The sequence below is a fragment of the Schistocerca gregaria genome, chromosome 2 (genome assembly GCF_023897955.1).
Source record: "Schistocerca gregaria isolate iqSchGreg1 chromosome 2, iqSchGreg1.2, whole genome shotgun sequence".
In the NCBI taxonomy this organism is placed as follows: Eukaryota; Metazoa; Arthropoda; class Insecta; order Orthoptera; family Acrididae; genus Schistocerca; species Schistocerca gregaria.
In genome coordinates this window covers 321,189,833-321,215,725 of record NC_064921.1, presented here as the reverse complement: position 1 = coordinate 321,215,725, position 25,893 = coordinate 321,189,833, and the positions used below count along the sequence as shown (strand labels likewise).

Here is a 25,893-nt window from a genome sequence, read left to right as displayed (position 1 = left end):
AATGGAAACCACTGCATTAAAGACAAATAACGTGTATCCACAGGACATGTGGCCTGTAGTTGAAGAAGTGTCATGATGATCTCTCCATTGGCAAAAGATTCCGGAATAGTCCCCCATTCGGATCTCCGGGAGGGGACTGCCAAGGGGGAGGTTACCATGAGAAAAAGATTGAATAATCAACGAAAGGATAATGTTCTAAAGTCGGGGCGTGGAATGTCAGAAGCTTCAACGTGGTAGGGAAACTAGAAAATCTGAAAAGGGAAATGCAAAGGTTCAATCTAGATATAGTAGGGGTCAGTGAAGTGAAGTGGAAGGAAGACAAGGATTTCTGGTCAGATGAGTATCGGGTAATATCAACAGCAGCAGAAACTGGTATAACAGGTGTAGGATTCGTTATGAATAGGAAGGTAGGGCAGAGGGTGTGTTACTGTGAACAGTTCAGTGACCGGGTTTTTCTAATCAGAATCGACAGCAGACCAACACCGACAACGATAGTTCAGGTATACATACCGACGTCGCAAGCTGAAGATGAACAGATAGAGAAAGTGTATGAGGATATTGAAAGGGTAATGCAGTATGTAAAGGGGGACGAAAATCTAATAGTCATGGGCGACTGGAATACAGTTGTAGGGGAAGGAGTAGAAGAAAAGGTTACCGGAGAATATGGGCTTGGCACAAGGAATGAAAGAGGAGAAAGACTAATTGAGTTCTGTAACAAGTTTCAACTAGTAATAGCGAATACCCTGTTCAAGAATCACAAGTGGAGGAGGCATACTTGGAAAAGGCTGGGAGATACGGGAAGATTTCAATTAGATTACATCATGGTCAGACAGAGATTCCGAAATCAGATACTGGATTGTAAGGCGTACCCAGGAGCAGATATAGACTCGGATCACAATATAGTAGTGATGAAGAGTAGGCTGAAGTTCAAGACATTAGTCAGGAAGAAACAATACGCAAAGAAGTGGGATACGGAAGTTCTAAGGAATGACGAGATACGTTTGAAGTTCTCTAACGCTATAGATACAGCAATAAGGGATAGCGCAGTAGGCAACACAGTTGAAGAGGAACGGACGTCTCTAAAAAGGGCCATCACAGAAGTTGGGAAGGAAAACATAGGTACAAAGAAGGTATATGCGAAGAAACCATGGGTAACAGAAGAAATACTTCAGTTGATTGATGAAAGGAGGAAGTACAAACTTGTTCCGGGAAAATCAGGAATACAGAAATACAAGTCGCTGAGGAATGAAATAAATAGGAAGTGCAGGGAAGCTAAGACGAAATGGCTGCAGGAAAAATGGGAAGACATCGAAAAAGATATGATTGTCGGAAGGACAGACTCAGCATACAGGAAAGTAAAAAAACCTTTGGTGACATTAAAAGTAACGGTGGTAACATTAAGAGCGCAACGGGAATTCCACTGTTAAATTCAGAGGAGAGAGCAGATGTGGAAAGAATACACTGAAAACCTCTATGAGGGTGAAGATTTGTCTGATGTGATAGAAGAAGAAACAGGAGTCGATTTAGAAGAGATAGGGGATCCAGTATTAGAATCGGAATTTAAAAGAGCTTTGGAGGACTCACGGTCAAATAAGGCAGAAGGGATAGATAACATTCCATCAGAATTTCTAAAATCATTAGGGGAAGTGGCAACAAAACGACTATTCACGTTGGTGTGTAGAATATATGAGTCTGCCGACATACCATCTGACTTTCGGGAAAGCATCATCCACACAATTCCGAAGACGGCAAGAGCTGACAAGTGCGAGAATTATCGCACAATCAGCTTAACAGCTCATGCATCGAAGCTGCTTATAAAAATAATATACGGAAGAATGGAAAAGAAAATTGAGAATGCGCTAGGTGACGATCAGTTTGGCTTTAGGAAAAGTAAAGGCACGAGAGAGGCAATTCTGACGTTACGGCTAATAATGGAAGCAAGGCTAAAGAAAAATCAAGACACGTTCATAGGATTTATCGACCTGGAAAAAGCGTTCGACAATATAAAATGGTGCAAGCTATTCAAGATCTGAAAAAAAGTAGGGGTGAGCTATAGGGAGAGACGGGTCATATACAATACGTACAACAACCAAGAGGGAATAATAAGAGTGGACGATCAAGAACGAAGTGCTCGTATTAAGAAGGGAGTAAGACAAGGCTGTAGCCTTTCGCCCCTGCTCTTCAGTCTGTACATCGAGGAAGCAATGGTGGAAATAAAAGAAAGGTTCAGGAGTGGAATTAAAATACAAGGTGAAAGGATATCAATGATACGATTCGCTGATGACATTGCTATCCTGAGTGAAAGTGAAGAAGAATTAAATGATCTGCTCAACGGAATGAACAGTCTAATGAGTACACAGTATGGTTTGACAGTAAATCGGAGAAAGACGAAGGTAATGAGAAGTAGTAGAAATAAGAACAGCGAGAAACTTAACATCAGGATTGATGCTCACGAAGTCAATGAAGTTAAGCAATTCTGCTACCTAGGCAGTAAAATAACCAATGACGGACGGAGCAAGGAGGACATCAAAAGCAGACTCGCTATGGCAAAAAAGGCATTTCTGGCCAAGAGAAGTCTACTAATATCAAATACCAGCCTTAATTTGAGGAAGAAATTTCTAAAGATGTACGTCTGGAGTACAGCATTGTATGGTAGTGAAACATGGACTGTGGGAAAACCGGAACAGAAGAGAACCGAAGCATTTGAGATGTGGTGCCATAGACGAATGTTGAAAATTAGGTGGACTGATAAGGTAAGAAATGAGGAGGTTCAACGCAGAATCGGAGAGGAAAGGAATAAGTGGAAAACACTGATAAGGAGAAGGGACAGGATGATAGGACATCTGCTAAGACATGAGGGAATGACTTCCATGGTACTAGAGGGAGCTGTAAAGAGCAAAAACTGTAGAGGAAGGCAGAGACTGGAATACGTCAAGCAAATAACTGAGAACGTAGGTTGCAAGTGCTACTCTGAGATGAAGAGGTTAGCACAGGAAAGGAATTCGTGGCGGGCCGCATCAAACCAGTCAGTAGACTGATGACAAAAAAAAAAAAAAAAGCGATATGGTAGCCGGCGCCGTGTGCGCGGATAGGCGAATGGTAGCCGGCACGGTAGCTCAGCGTGTTCGGTCAGAGGGTTAGCCACTCTCTGTCATAAAAAACTGAGTTAATGGAATGACGATGGTCTTGAACAAGCGTCATGGGACGTCCACTCCGAACAATTAGAACCATCAATCACGAACAAAATGAGATCTAAAAAAAAAAAGTTGTAGGGCGATCGCCAGCGATAAACGGGGAATTCCGGGCTCGACACCCGATCCGGCAAAAATTTTCATTGTTGTCATTCCTTTTTGCAGCTGATGGCTGTCATTATTCGCAAGAGCGAATACGTTTAACGTAAAAAACAGATACTTCTCAATGCAACTTATGACGAAGCTTCAAACATTTATTTCAAAAAGTTAAGACAATGTCTTTACGATTCAGGTGTTCTACGTAGTCTCCACTCCTCTCCCCACTGACGTACAATGCATACCACAATGTGAAACCGTCAGAAAAGTGCGCGTCATAGGACGATTAGAAACTCGCGCGCCCCCCTGGCTTCAACGTTGGTTATGTCGTCAAAGCATTGACCCTTCACGTTAATTTCTGGAGTTTGTCGTCTTCTGGTAGGTTGTTATTGATAACACAATTCTCATCACCTGTGATGATCGTTTTCCAGGAAAGCACTGTCCCAGATTTGCATTTCAATCAAGTCGCTGCAGTTCCCATCCGTCGTTGTTTTCGTTCGGGAGAACGTCTTGAACACTTGATTTACGGACCTTGCACCATTATGATGTGTGACACAACAGCACTGACACATTACGTTCGCAATTCCGCACTTATGGGACGGCTCGAAAAATGGAAATTTTGTTTTTTATTTAGTTAAATTCTGCGATTCTTCCTAATTCTAAAATTATATAATTTATTTAGGCCTATATTACCTCTTCATTTTTGCGTATAAATACCTTTTTGAAGTAGATGGAGTGCGTGTTTTTTAAAATGGTTCAAATGGCTCTGAGCACTATACGACACTCAGTCGCCTAGAACTTAGAACTAATTAAACCTAACTAATCTAAGGACATCACACACATCCATGCCCGAGGCAGGATTCGAACCTGCGACCGTAGCGGTCGCTCGGCTCCAGGCTGCAGCGTCTAGAACCGCACGACCATCCCGGCCGGCGTGTTTTTAATGCCTAGCTGTCACACTGCTGTGAAACACTAATATCTTTGGAGGACACTTCGACTGAACTGTGAGCAGGAAAAAAACGTTTAAACGGCAAAATACAGATTCCAAATGGAAGTTTCAATACTTGCAATTGGGAGTGCTTGCCTAAAATTGTTTCGGTTGGAAACTCATTTTTTTCGGACTGGTGTGACGGATGGCATAATATGTTTAAAAGATGGAATAACATGTAGATTAAAAACCATGAGCTAACTAGGCATAAAAACTGGGGACAACATGAAGAATAGCTCTCTGCGAGTGGACAGGCAACGTGTCACTGAAGCTCTAATGTTGCTGAAATCGTGATAAAGGAGGCCATAATAATAAAAGAGAAGGAAGAAAACTACAGAAGATAAAAGGACACGCGAAATTAACATCGAGCTGGAATGTTTTGACACGTTATCATTGATAAGAAAACGACATGCAAATATTTATATTCAATTTCACGTAATTAACATTTTTACGTAATTAGGTTTCGTTATACCATCCAATACTACAGCTATAAAAACAAAATTTTGCATGAACAATAACACAGTGTTTGCCAACACAGTGAACCAGATTATTGAACATTGTATTAATTATTTTAGGCTGAGCATACGCAATGCTTTTAGATTATTAGGATTATTGACTTTAAAAAAAAGAAAAAAAACAATTTCATTGAAATAAACGAAACAAGAAATACACTCCTGGAAATTGAAATAAGAACACCGTGAATTCATTATCCCAGGAAGGGGAAACTTTATTGACACATTCCTGGGGTCAGATACATCACATGATCACACTGACAGAACCACAGGCACATAGACACAGGCAACAGAGCATGCACAATGTCGGCACTAGTACAGTGTATATCCACCTTTCGCAGCAGTGCAGGCTGCTATTCTCCCATGGAGACGATCGTAGAGATGCTGGATGTAGTCCTGTGGAACGGCTTGCCATGCCATTTCCACCTGGCGCCTCAGTTGCACCAGCGTTCGTGCTGGACGTGCAGACCGCGTGAGACTACGCTTCATCCAGTCCCAAACATGCTCAATGGGGGACAGATCCGGAGATCTTGCTGGCCAGGGTACTTGAGCAATTCGGCGGTACGTCCACCCGGCCTCCCGCATGCCCACTATACGCCCTCGCTCAAAGTCCATCAACTGCACATACGGTTCACGTCCACGCTGTCGCGGCATGCTACCAGTGTTAAAGACTGCAATGGAGCTCCGTATGCCACGGCAAACTGGCTGACACTGACGGCGGCGGTGCACAAATGCTGCGCAGCTAGCGCAATTCGACGGCCAACACCGCGGTTCCTGGTGTGTCCGCTGTGCCGTGCGTGTGATCATTGCTCGTACAGCCCTCTCGCAGTGTCCGGAGCAAGTATGGTGGGTCTGACACACCGGTGTCAATGTGTTCTTTTTTCCATTTCCAGTGGTGTAGGTAAATATTCCTGATTTTTTCTTTTAACAAGATAATAGTTCAAAGAAAAAGAAATTGTTCTGGCCTTTTAGTTTCAATAGTGTGGAAATACAGTGTACTTAAAATAAAAATTAGATCCAATTCAGTGGGCAAGATAAAAATCGATTCTCATTCCCTTATTGAATTCCACAGTATCAAATTTTTGTCATGTAGATGTTAGAATAAACTAATTATTTGGTTAAAGTTTCATTTCAATATCTGTCAAAGTATTTGTATTATTATATTTCAGAATATTGGTGTCTCTCGAAAGACGCTTGGGCAGGGTCCCCGGGTCGCGAGGCACGGCCGCCGGCAGCCGCCACCGCATCAACCGGCCGCCGCCGCGCCCGACTCTCGGACACTAACCTGCCGGAAGTCGGCTGAGAGTGCGCTTCGATAAGACCAGCCTGACATCTCCTGAACACATTAGCAAACACTCGGCGAATTTCGGCGGCCGAAATCTGGGAAATGATCAGCCGAACCCTTGCTTCCAACGCTTCCAACATGTGGGGATTGGTTGCAGACACCTAGTCTTTTAACATTCCCCAAAGATAAAAACCACACGGGTCTAGATCTGGAGAAGAAGGAGGCCAGACAACTACCCCATCATCAAAAACATTTCGTATTGCTGTCATACAAGCATTGGCGATGTGCGGTCTTGCTCTGTCCTGCATGATAGAGCCGTACATCTTTTCGTTAGATGTTAGTTCTCGAAAAAAAGGATGCAGTATATTGTTCACATACCTGCCAGACCGAATTGTTTCGTGGAAAAAGATTGGTCCACTAATTCGTCTTGCACTAATTGCAGACCACACTCCTGTTTTCACGTAATACAGTGATTGTTGATGTAATTCACGAGAATTTTCAGGGCTCCGACATCGATAGTTTTAAGTTCTAGGGGACTGCTGACCTCACAAGTTAAGTCCCATAGTGCTGCGAGCCATTTGAAACATTTCTTTGATCAACTTCCTCATCGTGCACAGACTGTAACAGCCACTTGCAATAACGACCTGGAGCAACAGTATTGAATTCCTTAGTTGTTGCGCTACCGTTATTTTGTATGGTTTCAATTTCAGTTTATGCACATCTCTGTGAGCAGATGCTTTTGGCGCACCAGAATAAAGTGCCCAAATGGAGGAAATATTTTCTCGCACTTCCTTCCAAGGCCTCCCCTATCTCATCTAATTTGTCTTCGGTTAATACACTACGTTCTGTAGGCCTTTGTTTGTGTAACACAGATCCCGTCTCTTGAAATTTCTTCACTAATCTGCGTATCGTCGAATCATTGGGAAAACTTCGTATGCATTCAAGCCGACATTCCACATGCGATTCCGTTTCTGCATAGTTCAACACAAGAAACACTCGTTGATCCTTCGTGTATACCATACCGAATGGAAACTCGACAGGAAACTTAAAACAAAACACCCGAACACTTAGTCCCATAGTATAGCAGACAAGCGTACGGTGTGTCTGTCTCAGTCCGGGCCAGCAACATACCGGGAAGAAAAGCTCCAGAGTCGGCGTACTTACGAGGTGCATTCAAGTTCTAAGGCCTCCGATTTTTTTTCCCGGGCTGGAAAGAGATAGAAACATGCGCATTGTTTTAAAATGAGGCCGCGTTCATTATCAATACGTCCCAGAGATGGCAGCACCGTACGGCAGATGGAATTTTACCAACAGCGGCGAGAATGAGAACTGTTTTAAATACTTAAAATGGCGACGTTTTCCTTACTTGAACAGCGTGCAATCATTCGTTTTCTGAATTTGCGTGGTGTGAAACCAATTGAAATTCATCGACAGTTGAAGGAGACATGTGGTGATGGAGTTATGGATGTGTCGAAAGTACGTTCGTGGGTGCGACAGGTTAATGAAGGCAGAACATCGTGTGACAACAAACCGAAACAACCTCGGGCTCGCACAAGCCGGTCTGACGACATGATCGAGAAAGTGGAGAGAATTCTTTTGGGGGATCGCCGAATGACTGTTGAACAGATCGCCTCCAGAGTTGGCATTTCTGTGGGTCTGTGCACACAATCCTGCATGACGATCTGAAAATGTGAAAAGTGTCATCCAGGTGGGTGCCACGAATGCTGACGGACGACCAAATGGCTGTCTGTGTGGCATGTTGCCAAGCAATGTTGACGCGCAACGGCAGCATGAATGGGACTTTCTTTTCGTCGGTTGTGACAATGGATGAGACGTGGATGCCATTTTTCAATCCAGAAACAAAGCGCCAGTTAGCTCAATGGAAGCACACAGATTCACCGCCACCAAAAAAAATTACGGGTAACCGCTAGTGCTGAAAAAATGATGGTGTCCATGTTCTGGGACAGCGAGGGCGATCCAAAGGGCACTACGGTAACAGGTGCATCCTACGAAAATGTTTTGAAGAACAAATTCCTTCCTGCACTGCTACAAAAACGTCCGGGAAGGGCTGCACGTGTGCTGTTTCACCAAGACAACGCACCCGCACATCGAGCTAACGTTACGCAACAGTTTCTTCGTGATGACAACTTTGAAGTGATTCCTCATGCTCCCTACGCACCTGACCTGTCTCCTAGTGACTTTTGACTTTTTCCAACAATGAAAGACACTCTGCGTGGCCGCACATTCACCAGCCGTGCTGCTATTGCCTCAGCGATTTTCCAGTGGTCAAAACAGATTCCTAAAGAAGCCTTCGCCGTTGCCATGGAATTACGGCGTCAGCGTTGTGAAAAATGTGTAATTCTGCAGGGCGATTAGGTCGAGAAGTCAGTTTCATCGATTTCGGGTGAGTAGTTAATTAGAAAAAAAAATCGTTGGCCTTAGAACTTGAATGCACCTCGTACTTTAACGACGCCTAGCAACAGTATTTCAAGCGATTAAAATTGTCAAAAAAACTTCAGAAGAAAACACCAGTACACTCAGTCGTTTAGTGTAGCGGGCACGCGCAAAGAATTGGTGTCCGAGAACTACGCATAGCGTTGACCCGAGGTCATCTCCCACGAGTCTTTCGTGAGACGCTCTGTACCGGCATAAATACATGTCATGAAGTCTAGGTCCCCTTAACACTGCACCAAGCGAGGTGGCGCAGTGGTTAGACACTGGACTCGCATTCGGGAGGACGACGGTTCAATCCCGCATCCGGCCATCCTGATTTAGGTTTTCCGTGATTTCCCTAAATCACTCCAGGCAAATGCCGGGATGGTTGCTCTGAAAGGGCACGGCCGACTTCCTTCCCCATCCTTCCCTAATCCGATGAGACCGATGACCACGCTGTCTGGTCTCCTTCCCCAAACAACCAACCAACCAACCTTAACACTGCCTGCTCCTAACGTCGAATGCTCACCTGGTTCATACAGCTGTTAGTGCAAGCTGCAATCGTCGTTACTGAGCTGACTACACTTATTACGATTGCGCAATATACACTGAAGCGCCAAAGAAACTAGTATAGGCATCCGTATCCAAATACAGAGATGTGTAAACAGGCAGAATACGGCGCTGTGGTCGGCAACGCCTATATAAGACAACAAGTGTCGGCGCCTTTGTTAGGTCGGTTAATGCTGCTACAATGACAGGTTATCAAGATTTAAGTGAGTTTGAACGTGGTGTTATAGTCTGCGCACAGCCGATGGGACGCGGCATCTCCGAGGTAGCGACGAAGTGGGGATTTTCATGGGTGTACCGTGAATATCAGATCTCCTGTGAAACAGTAAATCTCCGACATAGCTGAGGCCCGAAAAAGATTCTGCAAAAACAGGTCTTAAGCCAACTGAAGAGAATCATTCACCGTGACAGAAGTGCAACCTCTCCGCAAATTGCTGCAGATTTCAATGCTGGGCCATCAACAAGTGTCAGCGTGCGAATCATTCAACGAAACATTATCGATAGGGGCCTTCGGAGCCGAAGGCCCACTCGTGTACCCTTGATGACAGCACGACGCAAAGCCTGGGCCGTCAACACCGATTTTGTATTGTTGATGACTCGAAATATGTTGCCTGGTCGGACAGGTCTCGTTTCAAATTGCGGGTGGACGTGGACGTGTACGGGTATGGAGACAACCTCATGAATTATTGCACCTGGCTGTTATAGTTTGTGCAGGATGTGGAAGTTAATTCTGAGGTGCTTTTTGTTCTGATGAAGCAATGCTGCAATTGTCAGGGTACGTAAATGTCAGCAGGGGACTGCTTAAGCTGGTGGAGGCTCCATAATGGTGGGGGGCGTGTGCAGTTGGAGTGACATGGGACCCCTGATACGTCTAGATACGGCTCTGACAGGTAAAACATATGTAACCGTCCTGTCTGATAACCTGCGTCCATTCATGTCCATTGTGTATTAGGATGGACTTGGGAAATCCCAGCAGATCAATGCGACACCCCACACATCCTGAATTGCTACAGAGAGGCTCCAGGAACACTCTTCTGAGTTTAAACACTTCCACTGGCCACCAAATTCCCCAGATACACTACTGAGCATAACTGAGATACCGTGCAACATGTTGTTCAGAAGAGATCTCCACCCCTTCGTATTCTTACGGATTTGTGGACAGCCCTGGTGTTAGTTCCCTCCACCACTACTTCAGATATTAGTAGAGTCCATGCTACGTCGTGTTGCGGCACATCTGCGTGCTCGCGTGGGAGCTACACGATACTAGACAGGTGCACCAGTTTCTTAGCTCTTCAGCGTAAATTAAGATTTCGTTAAATGCACGCTCAGCGGACATGGAGACGGCGTAAGTTGGGAAGAAAATTTAATTTTTTGGTATGTGGTTTACATCAAAATAATTCGTTGCTTGAAATCTGCAAATAATGTTTTTTGTATAAAACGAGGTATCCAGTCAATCTCATAACATCCGCTCTGAAGATGCTGTCACAACAAAAAGGGATCCTGATCAAAGAGAGCATGAGATTTCCCGATCTGTGGCGTAAACTCTTCGAACAGTTCGTGTTCAAGCACAGCCCTTTCTCCCGCGCAGGTATGCCCTGGGTGGATCTAGTAAACAAGTACAATAACGAATAAGATAAATGCACCGCACTGTCAAAGGTCAGTTGTGCGTACATTACCAATCCCGATTACGCGCTGACTCACTATAAGTTGACCGAAACGACCTCACTCCCAAGCGCATTTAGGTTGTGGTCGACTAACAGTAGTAAATTTTCCCCCAGTACGGATGTTCACAGTATGATTCAGCGAAATGTGTCATCAGTCTGGTTTGCTTTAATATCAGTGCCCTGTCATTAGTGGCAAGCTAGACGGCGCAGGATATTGTCCAGGCCCCAGGAAATCCCGTCAACCTCGCGAATGCACCGTGGGTGTGCGCAAGTGACTCACTTTTGTCCCACTGAGTAATAAGGGGGATACAACAGCTAAACACCTATGATTAAAAAGAAACAGAAATGTAACGAAGATGGTTATTATTTTGAGTTGAAGGATGGAAATTTCATAAGTGCCTTGCTACGTACCGAGTAGCAATCGTAATATTAAGACCCTGAAGATTATCTTACGATCGAAACCAATTATAAATAAAAAACTTTGTCAACAGCTGCCGGCCGCTGTGGCAGAGCGGTTTTAGGCGCTTCAGCTCGGAACCGCGCTGCTGCTACGGTCGCAGGTTCGAATCCTGCCTCGAGTATGGATGTGTTAATGTCCTTAGGTTAGTTGGGTTTAAGTAGTTCTAAGTTTAGGGCACTGATGACCTCGGATGTTAAGTCCCATAGCGCTTGAGCCATTTGTCAACATCTTTTGACGCCTGAAGTACGACGTGCCCTCAATAAGTAACGCAACACTTTCTCTCTCGGCCATTTTCGGTTAAAAGAAATGAAGACTTTGTCTTGGGACATTGTGGAATATTCCCGCTTCAGCCCCTTTAGTTTCATGAAACGGAGGTGCGTTCCAAGCACAGAGTTGTCATTGAGTTTCTTCTGACGGAAAGCCAGAGCAACGCAGGTATTCATAGACGCTTGCAGAATGTGTGCGGAGAGCTGGCAGAGAAGAAAAGCACGGCGCGACGTTGGACGAGGCGTCAGCTATCATCGCAACAAGGTCGCACAAACCTGTCCAGTCACCGGCATGTCAGTCAGCAGCACACAGTTGAGGCTCCTGTAAAGTTGGACGTGAGGGCGCTCTCATTCGAGGTGGTCGACGGATCACAATCATACACCACGCTGATCAACTGGACATGTCTACTGGTAGTCCTGCCACGCTCAACCACCAGTTGCGGTACTTAAAGGCATATTTCACAAGCGAAGTGAACAGTGACCCGAAAATGTAGAATAAATTTCTCTTATTTCACGTCTATGATCACAGACTTGTAGGTCCGCAGACTACCGGTTTCGCTCAGCAATGACCATCTTCAGATGAAGTTTATAAAGACATGTCTTCATAAAGAAATGTCTTTAAAAAACAGATCTGAAGATGGTCATTGCTGACCGAAAGCGGTAGTGTGAGAACCTACAAGCTTGTGACTATAGACGTGAAATAAAAGAAATTCATTCAAAGGTATGTGGCCGTTAGGTCCCTCGCCGCCTAACAGAACACCGTAAAGGGCAACGAAGGACCATCTGTGCGGAATTTCTTGCGCGTCACGACGCTGATCGAGCAATTTTTTGTCGAACATCGTCACACGCCATGAATGATGGTTTCATCACTTCGAACCGGAAACGAAACGACAATTCATAGATTGGTGCCACATGACGTCACCTCCGAATAAACAGTTCAAAGCAACACCTTCAGCCGGTACGTCATGGCGACGGTCCACAGGTACTCTGAGGAGGTTATTCTGTTTAATGTCCCCGCTCATGGTGCAACGATCAACTCTGAAGTGTACTGTGATACCCTCAGGAAACTGAAGAAACGATATCAGCGTGTTCGTCGCCACAAAAATGCAAACAAACTTCTGCTTCTCCATGACAACGCAGGGCCTCGCAGAAGTCTGCGCACCCGAGAGGAGCTCACAAAACTTCACTGGACTGTTCTTCGTCGTCCACCACACAGCCCGGATCCAGCACCCTCCATCTTCCGCGGGAAGCAGCACGTGGATGATGGGGGTATCATTGCTGCAGTAAGACATTGGCTCCGGCGTCGACCACCAGAGTTGTACCATCCAGGCATACAGGTCCTCCCAGTAAGGTGGCGTGAGGTAGTCGCATTGGACGGAGATTATGTTGAAAAATAGGCATTTGTAGCGAAAACAGTACTTCCACCATCAAATTCACTCGCTTGGGCTCACCGAGCTCGTCCAGCTTTGTGAATTTCAATTTCGTTCGACGGTTATTTATGCTCGAATTAATAAAAGCCGTGCACGGCAGTACACAAAAACCAAACAAGCATCTTCAAAAGATAGGAAAACCATCAATTGGATCTAGAATCAGAATCGAATGGAAGACGTTATTACGACTGTAATGGATATGAAATGTGGGTGGGAGTGCATGTAACCTGGCGGATGGATGACATGCGAGCCAAGAGCGGCTTTATTGGTTTCCAGGACTTGCGAATGCATGACGATCCAATCATTAGACTATGTTGTTGTTGTTGTGGTTTTCAGTCCTGAGACTCGTTTGATGCAGCTCTCCATGCTACTCTATCCTGTGCAAGCTTCTTCATCTCCCAGTACCTACTGCAACCTACTTCCTTCTGAATCTGCTTACTGTATTCATCTCTTGGTCTCCCTCTACGATTTTTACCCTCTACGCTGCCCTCCAATACGAAATTGGTGATCCCTTGATGCCTCAGAACATGTCCTACCAACCGATCCCTTCTTCTGGTCAAGTTGTGCCACAAACTTCTCTTCTCCCCAATCCTATTCAATACTTCCTCATTAGTTATGTGATCTACCCATTTAATCTTCAGCATTCTTCTGTAGCACCACATTTCGAAAGCTTCTATTCTCTTCTTGTCCAAACTATTTATCTTCCATGTTTCACTTCCATACATGGCTACACTCCATACAAATACTTTCAGAAATGACTTCCTGAGACTTAAATCTATACTCGATGTTAACAAATTTCTCTTCTTCAGAAACGCTTTCCTTGCCATTGCCAGTCTACATTTTATATCCTCTCTACTTCGACCATCATCAGTTATTTTGCTCCCCAAATAGCAAAACTCCTTTACTACTTTAAGTGTCTCATTTCCTAATCTAATACCCTCAACATCACTCGACTTAATTCGACTACATTCCATTATCCTCGTTTTGCTTTTGTTGATGTTCATTTTATATCCTCCTTTCAAAACACTATCCATTCCGTTCAACTGCTCTTGCAAGTCCTTGGTGTCTCTGACAGAATTACGATGTCATCGGCGAACGTCAAAGTTTTTATTTCTTCTCCATGGATTTTAATACCTACTCCAAATTTTTCTTTTGTTTCCTTTACTGCTTGCTCAATATACAGATTGAATAACATCGGGGAGAGACTACAACCCTGTCTCACTCCCTTTCCAACCACTGCCTCCCTTTCATGCCCCTCGACTCTTATAACTGCCATCTAGCAGACTGAAGGACACCAATAAATATGTAGTAGCAGTGTGGATACGTATCGCTTAGGACACTGATGGATTCAACATCATAGGTCTTCAGCCTGCAGTGAATAAAAATGACTGATAACGATGATGAATGTTCCTGGAATCTTAGAGCAAAGTAGGGAACGTCAAAAGAACAAACAAACAAAAAATAACCACAGCTTTGGAACGTTCTATTGTGGATAGACGGCCATGAAGAGGCAGTCATTCAGCTACGAGTTTGCGGCATTTATCCTGAACATCCAGTGCTTAGAAAACTTCAATGGCGTATACAAAGGTTTTGCTGATATTTACTGAGTAAATAATCATAACATCATAGTACCGCAAAAATATAAATCACAATACAACTTCAGCTTTTATAACTCTTCAGTGTCGCAGATATACGTAATGTTACGTTATCGTTATTTGTCATCAATTAGGACCAGGGTGTAATGGGAGTAGTATTTGTTGTGGATAGAAACGTACGACACAGAGTGAGTTACCGTGAATAGTTCAGTGATAGTATTATTCTCACAAGGATCGACAGCGAACCAATGCCAACAACAATAGCTGAGGTACACAAGCTGACGTCACAAGCAGAAGACGCAGAAATGGACAAGTATATTAAGAAAACTGAAAAGATATGTAAAGAGAGGTGAAAATTAAATAATAATGAGGAATTAAAACGTTGGAGTACGAGAAGACAGAGTTACTGCAGGTTATGGGCTCGGTAGTAGGAATGGGAGAAGAGAAAGATTTAGTTCTGCAGTTTCAGTTATCAAAAGCGAATATTCTGTTCAAAAAATCACAAAAGGGACATGAGGAAAAGTCAGGAAGATTCGGTGAGGAATGAATTAGGATGCTGCAGTACTGAAAAGTGATTATATGTCTGTCTGAAGTTCCCTGGTGCTGTAGATACTGCGATAGTGAACCCTACAGTAGACAATGCAGGTGGAGAAGAATGGACATCCTTCGAAAGCGCAATAGTTGGACAGAGATATCTCGCACCAAGGAACGGAACTGGAAAAAAAAACAACTAAATAACAGAAGGAAACCTTCCGCTGACTGGACCATATGGAATGAAATAATAAGGAAGTGCATAGAAGCTAAAGTGGGACATTTGCAGTAAAAATATGAAAAATCGAAAAACAAATGGTGGTTGGAAGGAGGCATTCAACATGCAGAAAAGGCAAAGCAACCTTTGATTAAATTAAAAGCAAAGGCATCGACATCAACAGATCAACAGGTATTCCAGTGTTAAATGCAGAGGAGAGAGTGGATAGGATAGATCAATGACGACCTGTTTGAGAAGAACTAACTACCTAATGACATGACAGAAGAAGAAACGGCAGTCCATTTCAAAGACATAGGGAATCCAGTATTAAGAGTCAGACTGTGACAGAGTTACGGAAGACTTGACATCAATTAAGACACAAAGAATAGATAATATTCCTCTGGAATTCCTCCATTTATTGGGGGGAGGGGGGGGGGAGTGGCAAACAAGTGACTATTCAAATTCATGAGTAGATGGTTCAAATGGTTGAAATGGCTCTGAGCACTATGGGACTTAACATCTATCGTCATCAGTCCGCTAGAACTTAGAACTAACTAACCTAAGGACATCACACAACACCCAGTCATCTCGAGGCAGAGAAGAGTAGAAACTACGATACGTATTGAAGAACATCATCCACACAATCCGAAAGATAGAAAGGTAAAGATATGTGCGAGAACTATCGCACAATCACCTTTAACAGCTCATGTATCCAAGTTGCTGACAAGAGTAATATAGGAAGAACGGAAAAGAAAAGTGAAGAGATGGTAGATATCAGAGACGCAGTCCTAACTTTATGATTGATATTGGAAGTTGGCCTATAGAAAACTCTTTCTTGAGATTCGTCGACCTACAGAATGCGTTCGACATTGAAAAGCCGCGAGGGATGGGCGTGCGGTCTGAGGCGTCTTGTCACGGCCCGCGCAGCTCCCCCCGTCGGAGGTTCGAGTCGTCTCTCGGACATGGGCGTGTCGTCCTTAGCGTAAGTTAGATGAAGTAGTGTGTAAGCTTAGGGACCGATGACCTCAGCAGTTTCGTCCCATAAGATCTTACCACAAATTCCCAAATTTATAATGCAAAATGGTGCAAGACGTTAGAAAATCTTATAAAAATAGGTGCATGGCATGCTATATTACAAGACGATTAATATACAACATGTATCTGAACCAAGACGTAAGATCAAGAACGAAGTGGTCGAGTTTAATTAACTGAAGCAGTCTTTCACCTCTACTATTCGATCCGTAAGTCGAAACAGTACTGCCGGAAGTAAAATAAAGGTTGAGAGTTGGATTAAAATTCGGGGCGAATTAACACCAATGACAAGATTTACTGATGATCCGATGAAAGTGGGAAAGAATGGTAGGACGTATTGGGTGGAATTAACTGTCTAGTGAGCACAGAATATGGATTCAAAGTAAACCTAAGAAAGACGAAATTAATGAAGAATAGCAGAAAAGAGATGAGCGATTAACTTAACATCAAAATTGAAGACCGCGAAGTAGATGAAGTGAAGGAATTCTGGTATCTTGGTAGTAAAATAAAACTCGACGGATGGAGACAGGAAGATATAACAAGCAGGCTAACTCAGGCAGAGATTGCACTCCTGGCCAAAAGAAGTCCACTGCTACTCAACATCGGCCTTAATTTGAGGAATAAATTTCTGAGGGTGTACGTCTGCATGCAACATTGTATGAAAATGACCTATCGGCTGTGGGGAAAGTGGAAAAGAAGAGAATCGAAGCGTTTGAGATTTGTTACTGTAGAAGAATGTTGAATTAATGAAGGACCTCTGTTGGAAGATACCACGGAGTTCAATATTCTCAACTTAATAGCGCCAGATTTCGATTTTCCTCTTCGTATTGTTGACTTATACAAATGTCGTAATCAAAAGCAAATTTGTCCTCGGCTCTCTGTGACTGAAGTACGCAATCTTACACGCCTCCACCATTCGTTTCCCGCCACGCACACGTCACAACCGGTTCCACTACCGACGGCCACACATTTGTAGAAGTTCAGAAATGCGCATGTCAACAGCACGACACATGTGCGGCTGACAGCGTCATCGTTAAGGACGCACAAAAAGAACAGCGTCGCAGTGCTTGAGAAAATTGCAGCCTTAATGCCCATACTTTGATAACTGGACGTTTTGTCTTTAGAAAAACAGACGACAGTGAATTAATTATGTATAAGTGCCGTGCCACTGGCACTGTGCCATCTAAATATCTCGATACAGGTAATAGCAAGTTGGAGGAAAACAACTGAACATGTAGTGAGCTCCTTAGATATCTAGAGTGATATGTGGCCTTCTGGGATATGAAAGTAGTTGAGCATTCTCACTATCACGAAAACTAAGCGCATGTTTATGAATTAATAAAAAATAAATAAAATAAAAAGTGTTGTACCTACGCCACTCTCAAAATACGAGGCTTTGTGTATTTTGTTCTGGAGAGGACTCCTTACACGCCATGGAAAAGGCCTGAGCACCCACAAACACAACTCCGCCTATTTGCTTGTGGTTGATTACATCCCAACTCTGCTATAGGTGTGCATGTGGGTTTCAGTAATGATCTTTATGGAGGTTGTACTTATCTCCGCCGGCCGCGGTGGTCTCGCGGTTCTAGGCGTGCAGTCCGGAACCGTGCGACTGCTACGGTCGCAGGTTCGAATCTGCCTCGGGCATGGATGTGTGTGATGTCCTTAGATTAGTTAGGTTTAAGTAGTTCTAAGTTCTAGGGGACTGATGACCACAGCAGTTGAGTCCTATAGTGCTCAGAGCCATTTGAACCATTTTTTTTACTTATCTCCAAAGCTTTTATAATTTGCGGGCAGGCAGGCAAGGGTCATAACGACATGGTCTGAAGAAAATCAGGTCGATATTCTGGACAGGGCTGTTCAAATCCCATACAACATCGTTGGGATGAACGAAAAGGATGAATGAGTGCAAAATGAAGCAACTACACATCAATCAATACATGAAATGGTAACAAATTGTACCCCAAGGATTAAATGCTTTAGCTGAACAATATTAGCTACATAGCTGGGGCCAGCAGTGGGTGTACAATGGCTCCCGAGAGCATTCTACTACTTTGACATTCACTGTAGTACGAATGCACGGTGACAAAAATGAAGTACACAAACAAAGAATTACCTGAAAAGTAGCTTGTGGCAGCATGTTAAAAAACGGTGTGTTGAAAAATATACGTAGATATTATGAAAATCTTTACAGATGAAGTTATACGTTGCTCAAATCTGTGTTACGATATCCGAGACTAGGAAGGACGGAAGAGTGGACGCAAAACTGGAACCGGAAAACAAAATGGCTCTGAGCACTATGGGACTCAGTTTCTGAGGTCATCAGTCCCCTAGAACTTAGAACTACTTAAACCTAACTAACCTAAGGACATCACACACATCCATGCCCGAGGCATGATACGAACCTGCGACCGTAGCGGACGCACGGTTCCAGACTGTAGCGCCTGAAACCGCTCGGCCACTCAGGCCGGCTGGAACCGGAAGACAAAGCTGTCAAGAACATGAAGAGCATTTTACTGAAGACGCAGAATGAGCGAGAGATTCATGAAATGGAAGGAAAGTGGACTGGCAAGGTGCTTGTAGAAATACTGATGACTGTACGAAAAACATATCGATATGGGAGTAATTCTTAAAGCAATATTTTTATCACTTTTGAACAGAAATAATAACACAACCAAACTGTTCCGTAAGTACAATGAGTTTACATTTTATTACTGTAATATTTAATGTCTAGTGTTTTCAATGATATAGGTTTTTTACCTGAAGCGAAGTATGTGGTTTAACTACATGACTGAGTCTACATCTAGACACTCCCACATTTCTTTTTAACACCTATCTACAGTGTCCCAAAAGGTATTTTATAACTTCAGTTTCATTTCACTAAAATTGTATTTAACTTAGAGAAAAGAGTACAGGTTTTCTAATCCGCCAACCCAAAAAGCTTTTTATGTAAGGTAATGAATATTTTTTTAAAAATTCGATTGAGCCCGCAGCTTAGTAACGTCATAATGCGAGATTTTGAAAACCAGCTACTGGAGTAGCTGCAGTAACTATAAAATTCTTTGCGACAGCTGTTTCGCCATTATTGCCATTCTAAAGCGACATGTGAATATAGCACTGGCGAGCTGAGCTAAGCATATGATGGTTGTCTCAGTGAATAATTGTGCACTGGAATTATACTTTCGTGGCTCTGAGCACTATGGGACTCAACTGCTGTGGTCATTAGTCCCCTAGAACTTAGAACTACTTAAACCTAACTAACCTAAGGACATCACACACACCCATGCCCGAGGCAGGATTCGAACCTGAGACCGTAGCAGTCGCACGGTTCCGGACTGCGCCCCTAGAACCGCGAGACCACCGCGGCCGGCTACTTTCGTACTTGAGTCCAGTTTGATATGGCGTCCATATTGCATCTACAGTAAACTGTCGTTGTCTAATTCGTAGTGATTACGTCACATGTAGAAATTACCGGGGTGAGTCAAATGAAAACGTTTAATTTGTAATAACAAATCGAAATTTCGCGTCGTTATCCTGTAAGTTGGTAAGCGTGCTACAAACAGCGTGCAGAATGGCCTGTAGGTGGCAGCATAGTGCAGATGCACACATGCCGTCGCAGTATCAGTATAAAGATGGCCGCCCCACTTGCGACTTGCACCAGGGAAGAACAGCGTTCTATTATTCGGTTCTTGCGTAGTGAAGGTGTGAAACCTATTGAAATTCATTGAAGAATGAAGGTTCAGTACGGTGATGCATTTTTCTCACAGCAGCAAGTCTACGAATGGAGTACGAAGTTCGCAAATGGTGTGACATCAGTGGAAGATGCTCCTCGTCCAGGTCAGGCACAACGAGTTGTGACTCCAAAGTACATTGAAGCAGTTGAACCATAGTGAAGGAAAACGGCCAATTGATACTGAATGACATTGCAGCATGTTTACAGATTAGTCATGGGTCAGCACACCATACTGTGCATGATGTGTTCCAGTTTCACAAAGTGTCTGCAAGATGGGTGCCACGGCAGCTGACTCCTGAAATGAGAGAACGACGTGTTGATGCTTGTGAAGAACTACTTCGGCGCTTTGAACGAGAAGGTGATGGCTTCCTTGCAAAAATTGTTACTGGGGACGAAACTTGGGTTCACTTCCACCAACCGGAAACGAAGAGAACGAGCAAGGAATGGCGCCATTCCTCATCACCAAAACCAAAGAAGTTTCGAACAGAACCATCAGCAGGTAAGGCTATGCTGACTCTCTTTTGGTACGAAAAAGGCGTCATTTTGGAGCATTACATGCCTAGAGGGACCACTGTCACCAGTGCATCATACACAGATCTCCTAAAAAATCATGTGCGGCCTGGAATCAAATCAAAGCGACGTGGATTGCTGTCAGCAGGTGTCCTTTTGCAACATGACAATGCAAGGCCCCATACTGCCCGTACAACAGTTGCAACAATGACAGACTGGCATTTTGAATGTGTTCCTCATCCACCATACTCACCAGATCTTGCCCCAAGTGATTTCCATATGTTTGGACCACTCAAAGACGCAATGGGAGGAAAGAAGTTCCGTTCTCATGAAGAGGTACGCCACGCGGTGCATGAGTGGTTGCGCGGGCTACGAAAAGAATTTTTTTTCTAAAGGAATTTATGCACTTTGTAAGCGGTGGAGGACTCGCATTGAGCGTGGGGGAGATTATTTTGAAAAGTGATACAGCTTTGTACCACTTCTGCACAATAAATAATATTTTTTTTTAAAAATATGTAAGATATTCATTTGACTCACCCTCATATAAACGTATAAAAATAAGTTTGGACACCTATTTGGTTGTTCGTTTACTTTAAAGCACGATTAGAGAGTTATCTGACAGATCTTTTACTATGATGCTATATGTTTATGAAGTATAATTAGCTACGTAACGATAGTGTTTTTAGTTTAGATCTGAGTACGTTTTGTCGTTCGCAGAATCAAGTTTTCCAGATAATATTTACGTTTAAAGACTGTGTGCTCGTTTATTCATAATGAATAAATGTTTTGCCTTTAGAGGTGACAACAGCAACATAAGGAAAAAAAGTTTTCTTTGTTTTTGCAGGGTGGTAGATGCACCGGGATTGAATCGAAGAATGGAGTCTGCACAAGGCATAGTGTGTGACTTGTTTCACTGAAACGAGGTCAGAAAACCAGATTCAGAGAAATTTCAGAACGCGATGCGAGGAACCATAACCATCTCGGCCATCGATAAGAAAACGACATGCGAATAGGGAACACGGATTTGTAGCGCCGTGTAGGTGGGCTAAGGAGAAATGACGAATATGTGGAAAGGACTCGACAGAATGACGAATATACGGGGAGGAATCGACAGGTTTTCAAGTGTTAATCACTGAAGTCTGTTCGTAAGGCGTTAAAAGAACTGCGAATCCCTCGAGCGATTGTGCAGCGGATACTCCGAAAATGTGTTCATCGAATAGATACTGCAGGTGTCACAAGGAGAGAGAACGTAGAACTTGATTAAAGAATCAGAAAGAAACTTATCGAGTTGGTGTATCAGACAAACTTTACTTTTTTTCTCTAAGTTAATTACGAGTCGAGATACATGACATTTAATTTTTTTAATTTTGTAGGAAACCCTGTATGTGTGTGACTCTTTGAATGTTACTGAAACTACCTTTATCGTCACAGCCACATCATTTAGACGCTTTTGCTCTCAACGATGTGATGAGTAGCCAGGAACGACATGTGGTTATGATTCCACGTGAATCTGTACGTCCCCTCTCCCCAGTTTTGTAATTAGGGTTAGATTACGGGCACGGAATTCGCCGAAGTGGCGTCCAATTGAAAGACTTGCAACCGGCCACTGAGCCACATGAAATTATTATTATTATTATTATTATTCCTTCGCCTTTCCCATGGTAGGCGTCTTGTCAGTAACAAGGGAGTGATTGAGAGACTATCATTCTCCTGGCTAAGAGAATGATGTCGAACTTTTCCACTGAATAACATTTGCCGCGCGGGATTATCTGAGCGGTCTTGGCGCTGCAGTCATGGACTGTGCGGCTGGTCCCGGCGGAGGTTCGAGTCCTCCCTCGGGCATGGGTGTGTGTGTTTGTCCTTAGGATAATTTAGGTTAAGTAGTGTGCAAGCTTAGGGACTGCTGACCTTAGCAGTTAAGTTCCATAAGATTTCACACACATTTGAACATTTTTTTAATAACATTTCACGAGCATGCTCCTGACATTGTTAAGTGTCAGACAACAAATAACAGTAAAAAACGACAAAATATTAGCTCTGTAACTTGAGAAATGAAAAAAAAACGAAGTCTCAGCTCGCAACGAACAACGCCACAAGATAGTAAGTTGTCTGAATCACAGTGCAATCGGCAGGTGACGGTGCACTGGCAGTGAAGATTTGGCAACAAAAGGTGGTGGCTTCACCTACAACTCTCGCAACAGGCACTTAAGTGTGAACTGCAGGGTAGTTATGTAGATGGGCTGAAAGCGTCTGTGCCGCCTATGTGCGTGCCACCCCACAATTTCCTTAGTATCTCGTAGGTACCTAATACGGAAGCTGTGGCCATTTAAGCTGAAAAAAATGCAGAAATGTCACTTCCATATTACCAAACAGCTAACCTGGGGCACACACCCACTTGCAGGTTACCTATTTAAAGGTTCAGATAGTTAAAAAAACTAAACTCCGAACAGGGCTTGGATGGCCCAACGGTACCGACCGGCCGCCGTGTCATCCTCAGCCCACAGGCGTCATTGGCTGCGGATATGGAGGGGCATGTGGTCAGCACACTGCTCTCCAGGCCGTGTGTCAGTTTCCGAGACGGGAGCCGCTACTTCTCAGTCAAGTAGCTCCTCCGTTTGCTTCACAAGGGCTGAGTGCACCCCGCTTGCCAACAATGCTCGGCAGACTGGATGATCACCCATCCAAGTGCTAGCCCAGCCCGACAGCACTTAACTTGGGTGATCTTATGTTGAAGGTTTAACACAGTAAGTCACGTATTACAGTTAGAAACTGTGTGTTTGTCTTGAAGCTGTGTAGCTCGCGGCGTGAAAATTACCCAGGCAATATTCATCCAGTACTTTAGAATGAGAGCGCTTAGCGATTTCCAATGAACTGTACACATAATTTCACACCTTAATGATACTTTCCTTCGTTTTTCCCCCCGGCCCCACTCCCGCACAAAATAACGAAACAAAAAACCTTTTTCGGTTACTATATTTTAAAAGTTCATGGAGTATGACGTTTTGATTAATTACTTCTTTACTACTAACACTATTAGCAACACATTTTGCAGACAGTATCCAAACATACCACTGAATATAACTGCAAAACTAAATCACTAGCAAAAAGTTCGTGGAATACGGCGTTTTATACATGGGAGTCGGTCTCTTGAAAGGATCTGAGGTATGGGTTTTCTGGTAGCGCACTTGGGCAGCGGGGAAGAGACAAGACACTCACCTGAGCCGATGTGGACGATGCCCGCGACGATGATGGCGGCCAGCGCCGCCAGCTTGGCCACGGTGAAGATGTCCTGGATGCGCATCGCCCAGCGGACGCTCATGCAGTTCACCGCCGTCAGCAGACCTGCCCGAACACCAAACACGTTTCTTTCAGTCGTTTATTCACCCGGGTTCCACGGGAACATCTCGATCTAAGGTACTCTATTAAAAGGAGCGTTTGAGAAGTCCGTACTAAGTCCGAGAGATGGCACCCCTGGCGGACATCGAGTTCATGTTTAGTTAGTAGCATCTTTGGAAAGAACGCACACCGAATTTCAGCCATATTGGTTTATTTATTTGTTTGGCATTCGTGTCAACCAAGGAAGTCGAGTGATTGTCAAAAAATGAACGAAAAAGAATTTAGTGTGGTGATTAAAAATTACTTTATGAAAGGTAAAACGCCTCAGGAGACTAAAGAGAAGCTTGATAAACATCACGGCGACTCTGCACCTTCGATTAGAACAGTTTATAAGTGGTTTCAAAATTTTCGGAGTGGTCGTATGGGCACAAATGATGCTGAACGTTCTGGACGCCCTGTGGAGGTTACGACTCCAGAAATCATTGATAAAATCCATGATATGGTGATGGATGACAGAAGAGTTAAGTGCTGTGGGCGTCTCGAATGAACGGGTACATAATATTTAGCATAAACGTTTGGACATGAGATAGCTATTCGCAAGATGGGTTCCGCGATTGCTCACGCTTGACCAAAAACGGAATCACGTGAAGTGTTGCAAGGATGGTTTGCAGCTGTTCAGGAAGAATCCGCAGGACTTTAAGCGTCGTTTCGTCACTGTGGATGAAACATGGATACATAACTATATTCCTGAGACCAATCAACAATCTAACCAACGGGTTACCAAAGGAGAATCTGCACCAAAAAAGGCGAAGACGAGTCCTTCGGCCGGAAAGTTTATGACGACTGTCTTTTGGGATTCGCAAGGGATAATCCTGATCGACTATCTGGAAAAGGTTAAAGCTATTACAGGTGCATAGTATTCATCGTAACTGGACCGTTTGAAAACCGAGCTGCAAGAAAAACGCCGGCGATTGGACCGCAAGAAAGTCCTTTTCCATCATGACAATGCACAAGCACACACCTCAGCAGTTTTGGTCGCAAAATTAATGAAAATTGGATTCCAACTCGTTTTACATCCCCCCTGTTCTCCAGACTTGGGTCCCACGTACTACTATTTGTTCCCCAATTTGAAAAAATGGCTGGCGGGACAGAGATTTTATTCAAATGAGGCGGTGACTGCAGCAACTAATAGCTATTTTGCAGACTTAGACAGTTCCTATTATTCAGAAGGGATCAACAAATTAGAACAGCGTTGGACGAAGTGTATAAGTCTAAAAGGAAACTATGTCAAAAATAAAAAAAAAGGTTTACCCTAAACACGTAAGCAGGCTTTACTTCTGCACAGACTTTTCCAACGCCCCTCGTAAAAAACGCATCACTACATCAACAATCGAGGATACTATACAAAAACAAAAAATATGAACATGAAATTTACTATCAATTGAATCACTTAAGTTGAAAGCGGGTTACGAAGGGTACTTTTTATTGTCACATTTTGGGATTTCTTAACGCAAGAATGGCGCCTCTGATTGAGCTGTTATTGCCCAACATTACGTTCACTATGTCTATGGGACAACAAGTTAGGAAGCCAAGAAATATTCGTAGTTTCTGCTATGAAATGCGGTTCTTGATGTTGACTGAAGAGATTCATGAGACGAACCTATTTCAAAAAGTCGTTAAAGACTACCTGTCAAGCAGTACATTCTATACAGTGAAGGATTACTTAGACAACACGAAGTATGAGTTTGGTAAAATTGTACCAAAAGTAAATAATAATAATAATAATAATAAATAAAGTAAATAGTATATGAAGTCTCCCTCCCCCCGAAATTTCTGTCTTCACGTTCGGACTAATCTCAGGAACTGCTGTAGGGGGGATTTTGCTACGGTTTTCACTATAGTTGGGAGTCGCGAACGATCGCGGTCGAATGTAAGCTCGTTCTGCGCGTTTACGTCACACATTCTCCGAGAACCAATGACAGTTCAGTAATATTCTCAAGGTTCTGCTGTGAACATAATGACCACTGCAAGCATTAAGCGTGATCGT

The 25,893-nt window shown here is 43.6% G+C and overlaps 1 protein-coding gene across 1 annotated transcript in view; it reads right to left on the bottom strand.

Moving 5' to 3' along the window:
* LOC126336963 (large neutral amino acids transporter small subunit 1) overlaps positions 1 to 25,893 on the bottom strand; it is a 317,078-nt gene that overhangs the window by 194,292 nt on the left and 96,893 nt on the right. The window contains exon 2 of the mRNA XM_050001164.1: positions 23,727 to 23,852. Within this exon, the coding sequence (XP_049857121.1) occupies positions 23,727 to 23,852 (126 nt within the window). The remainder of the gene's footprint in view (positions 1 to 23,726; positions 23,853 to 25,893) is intronic.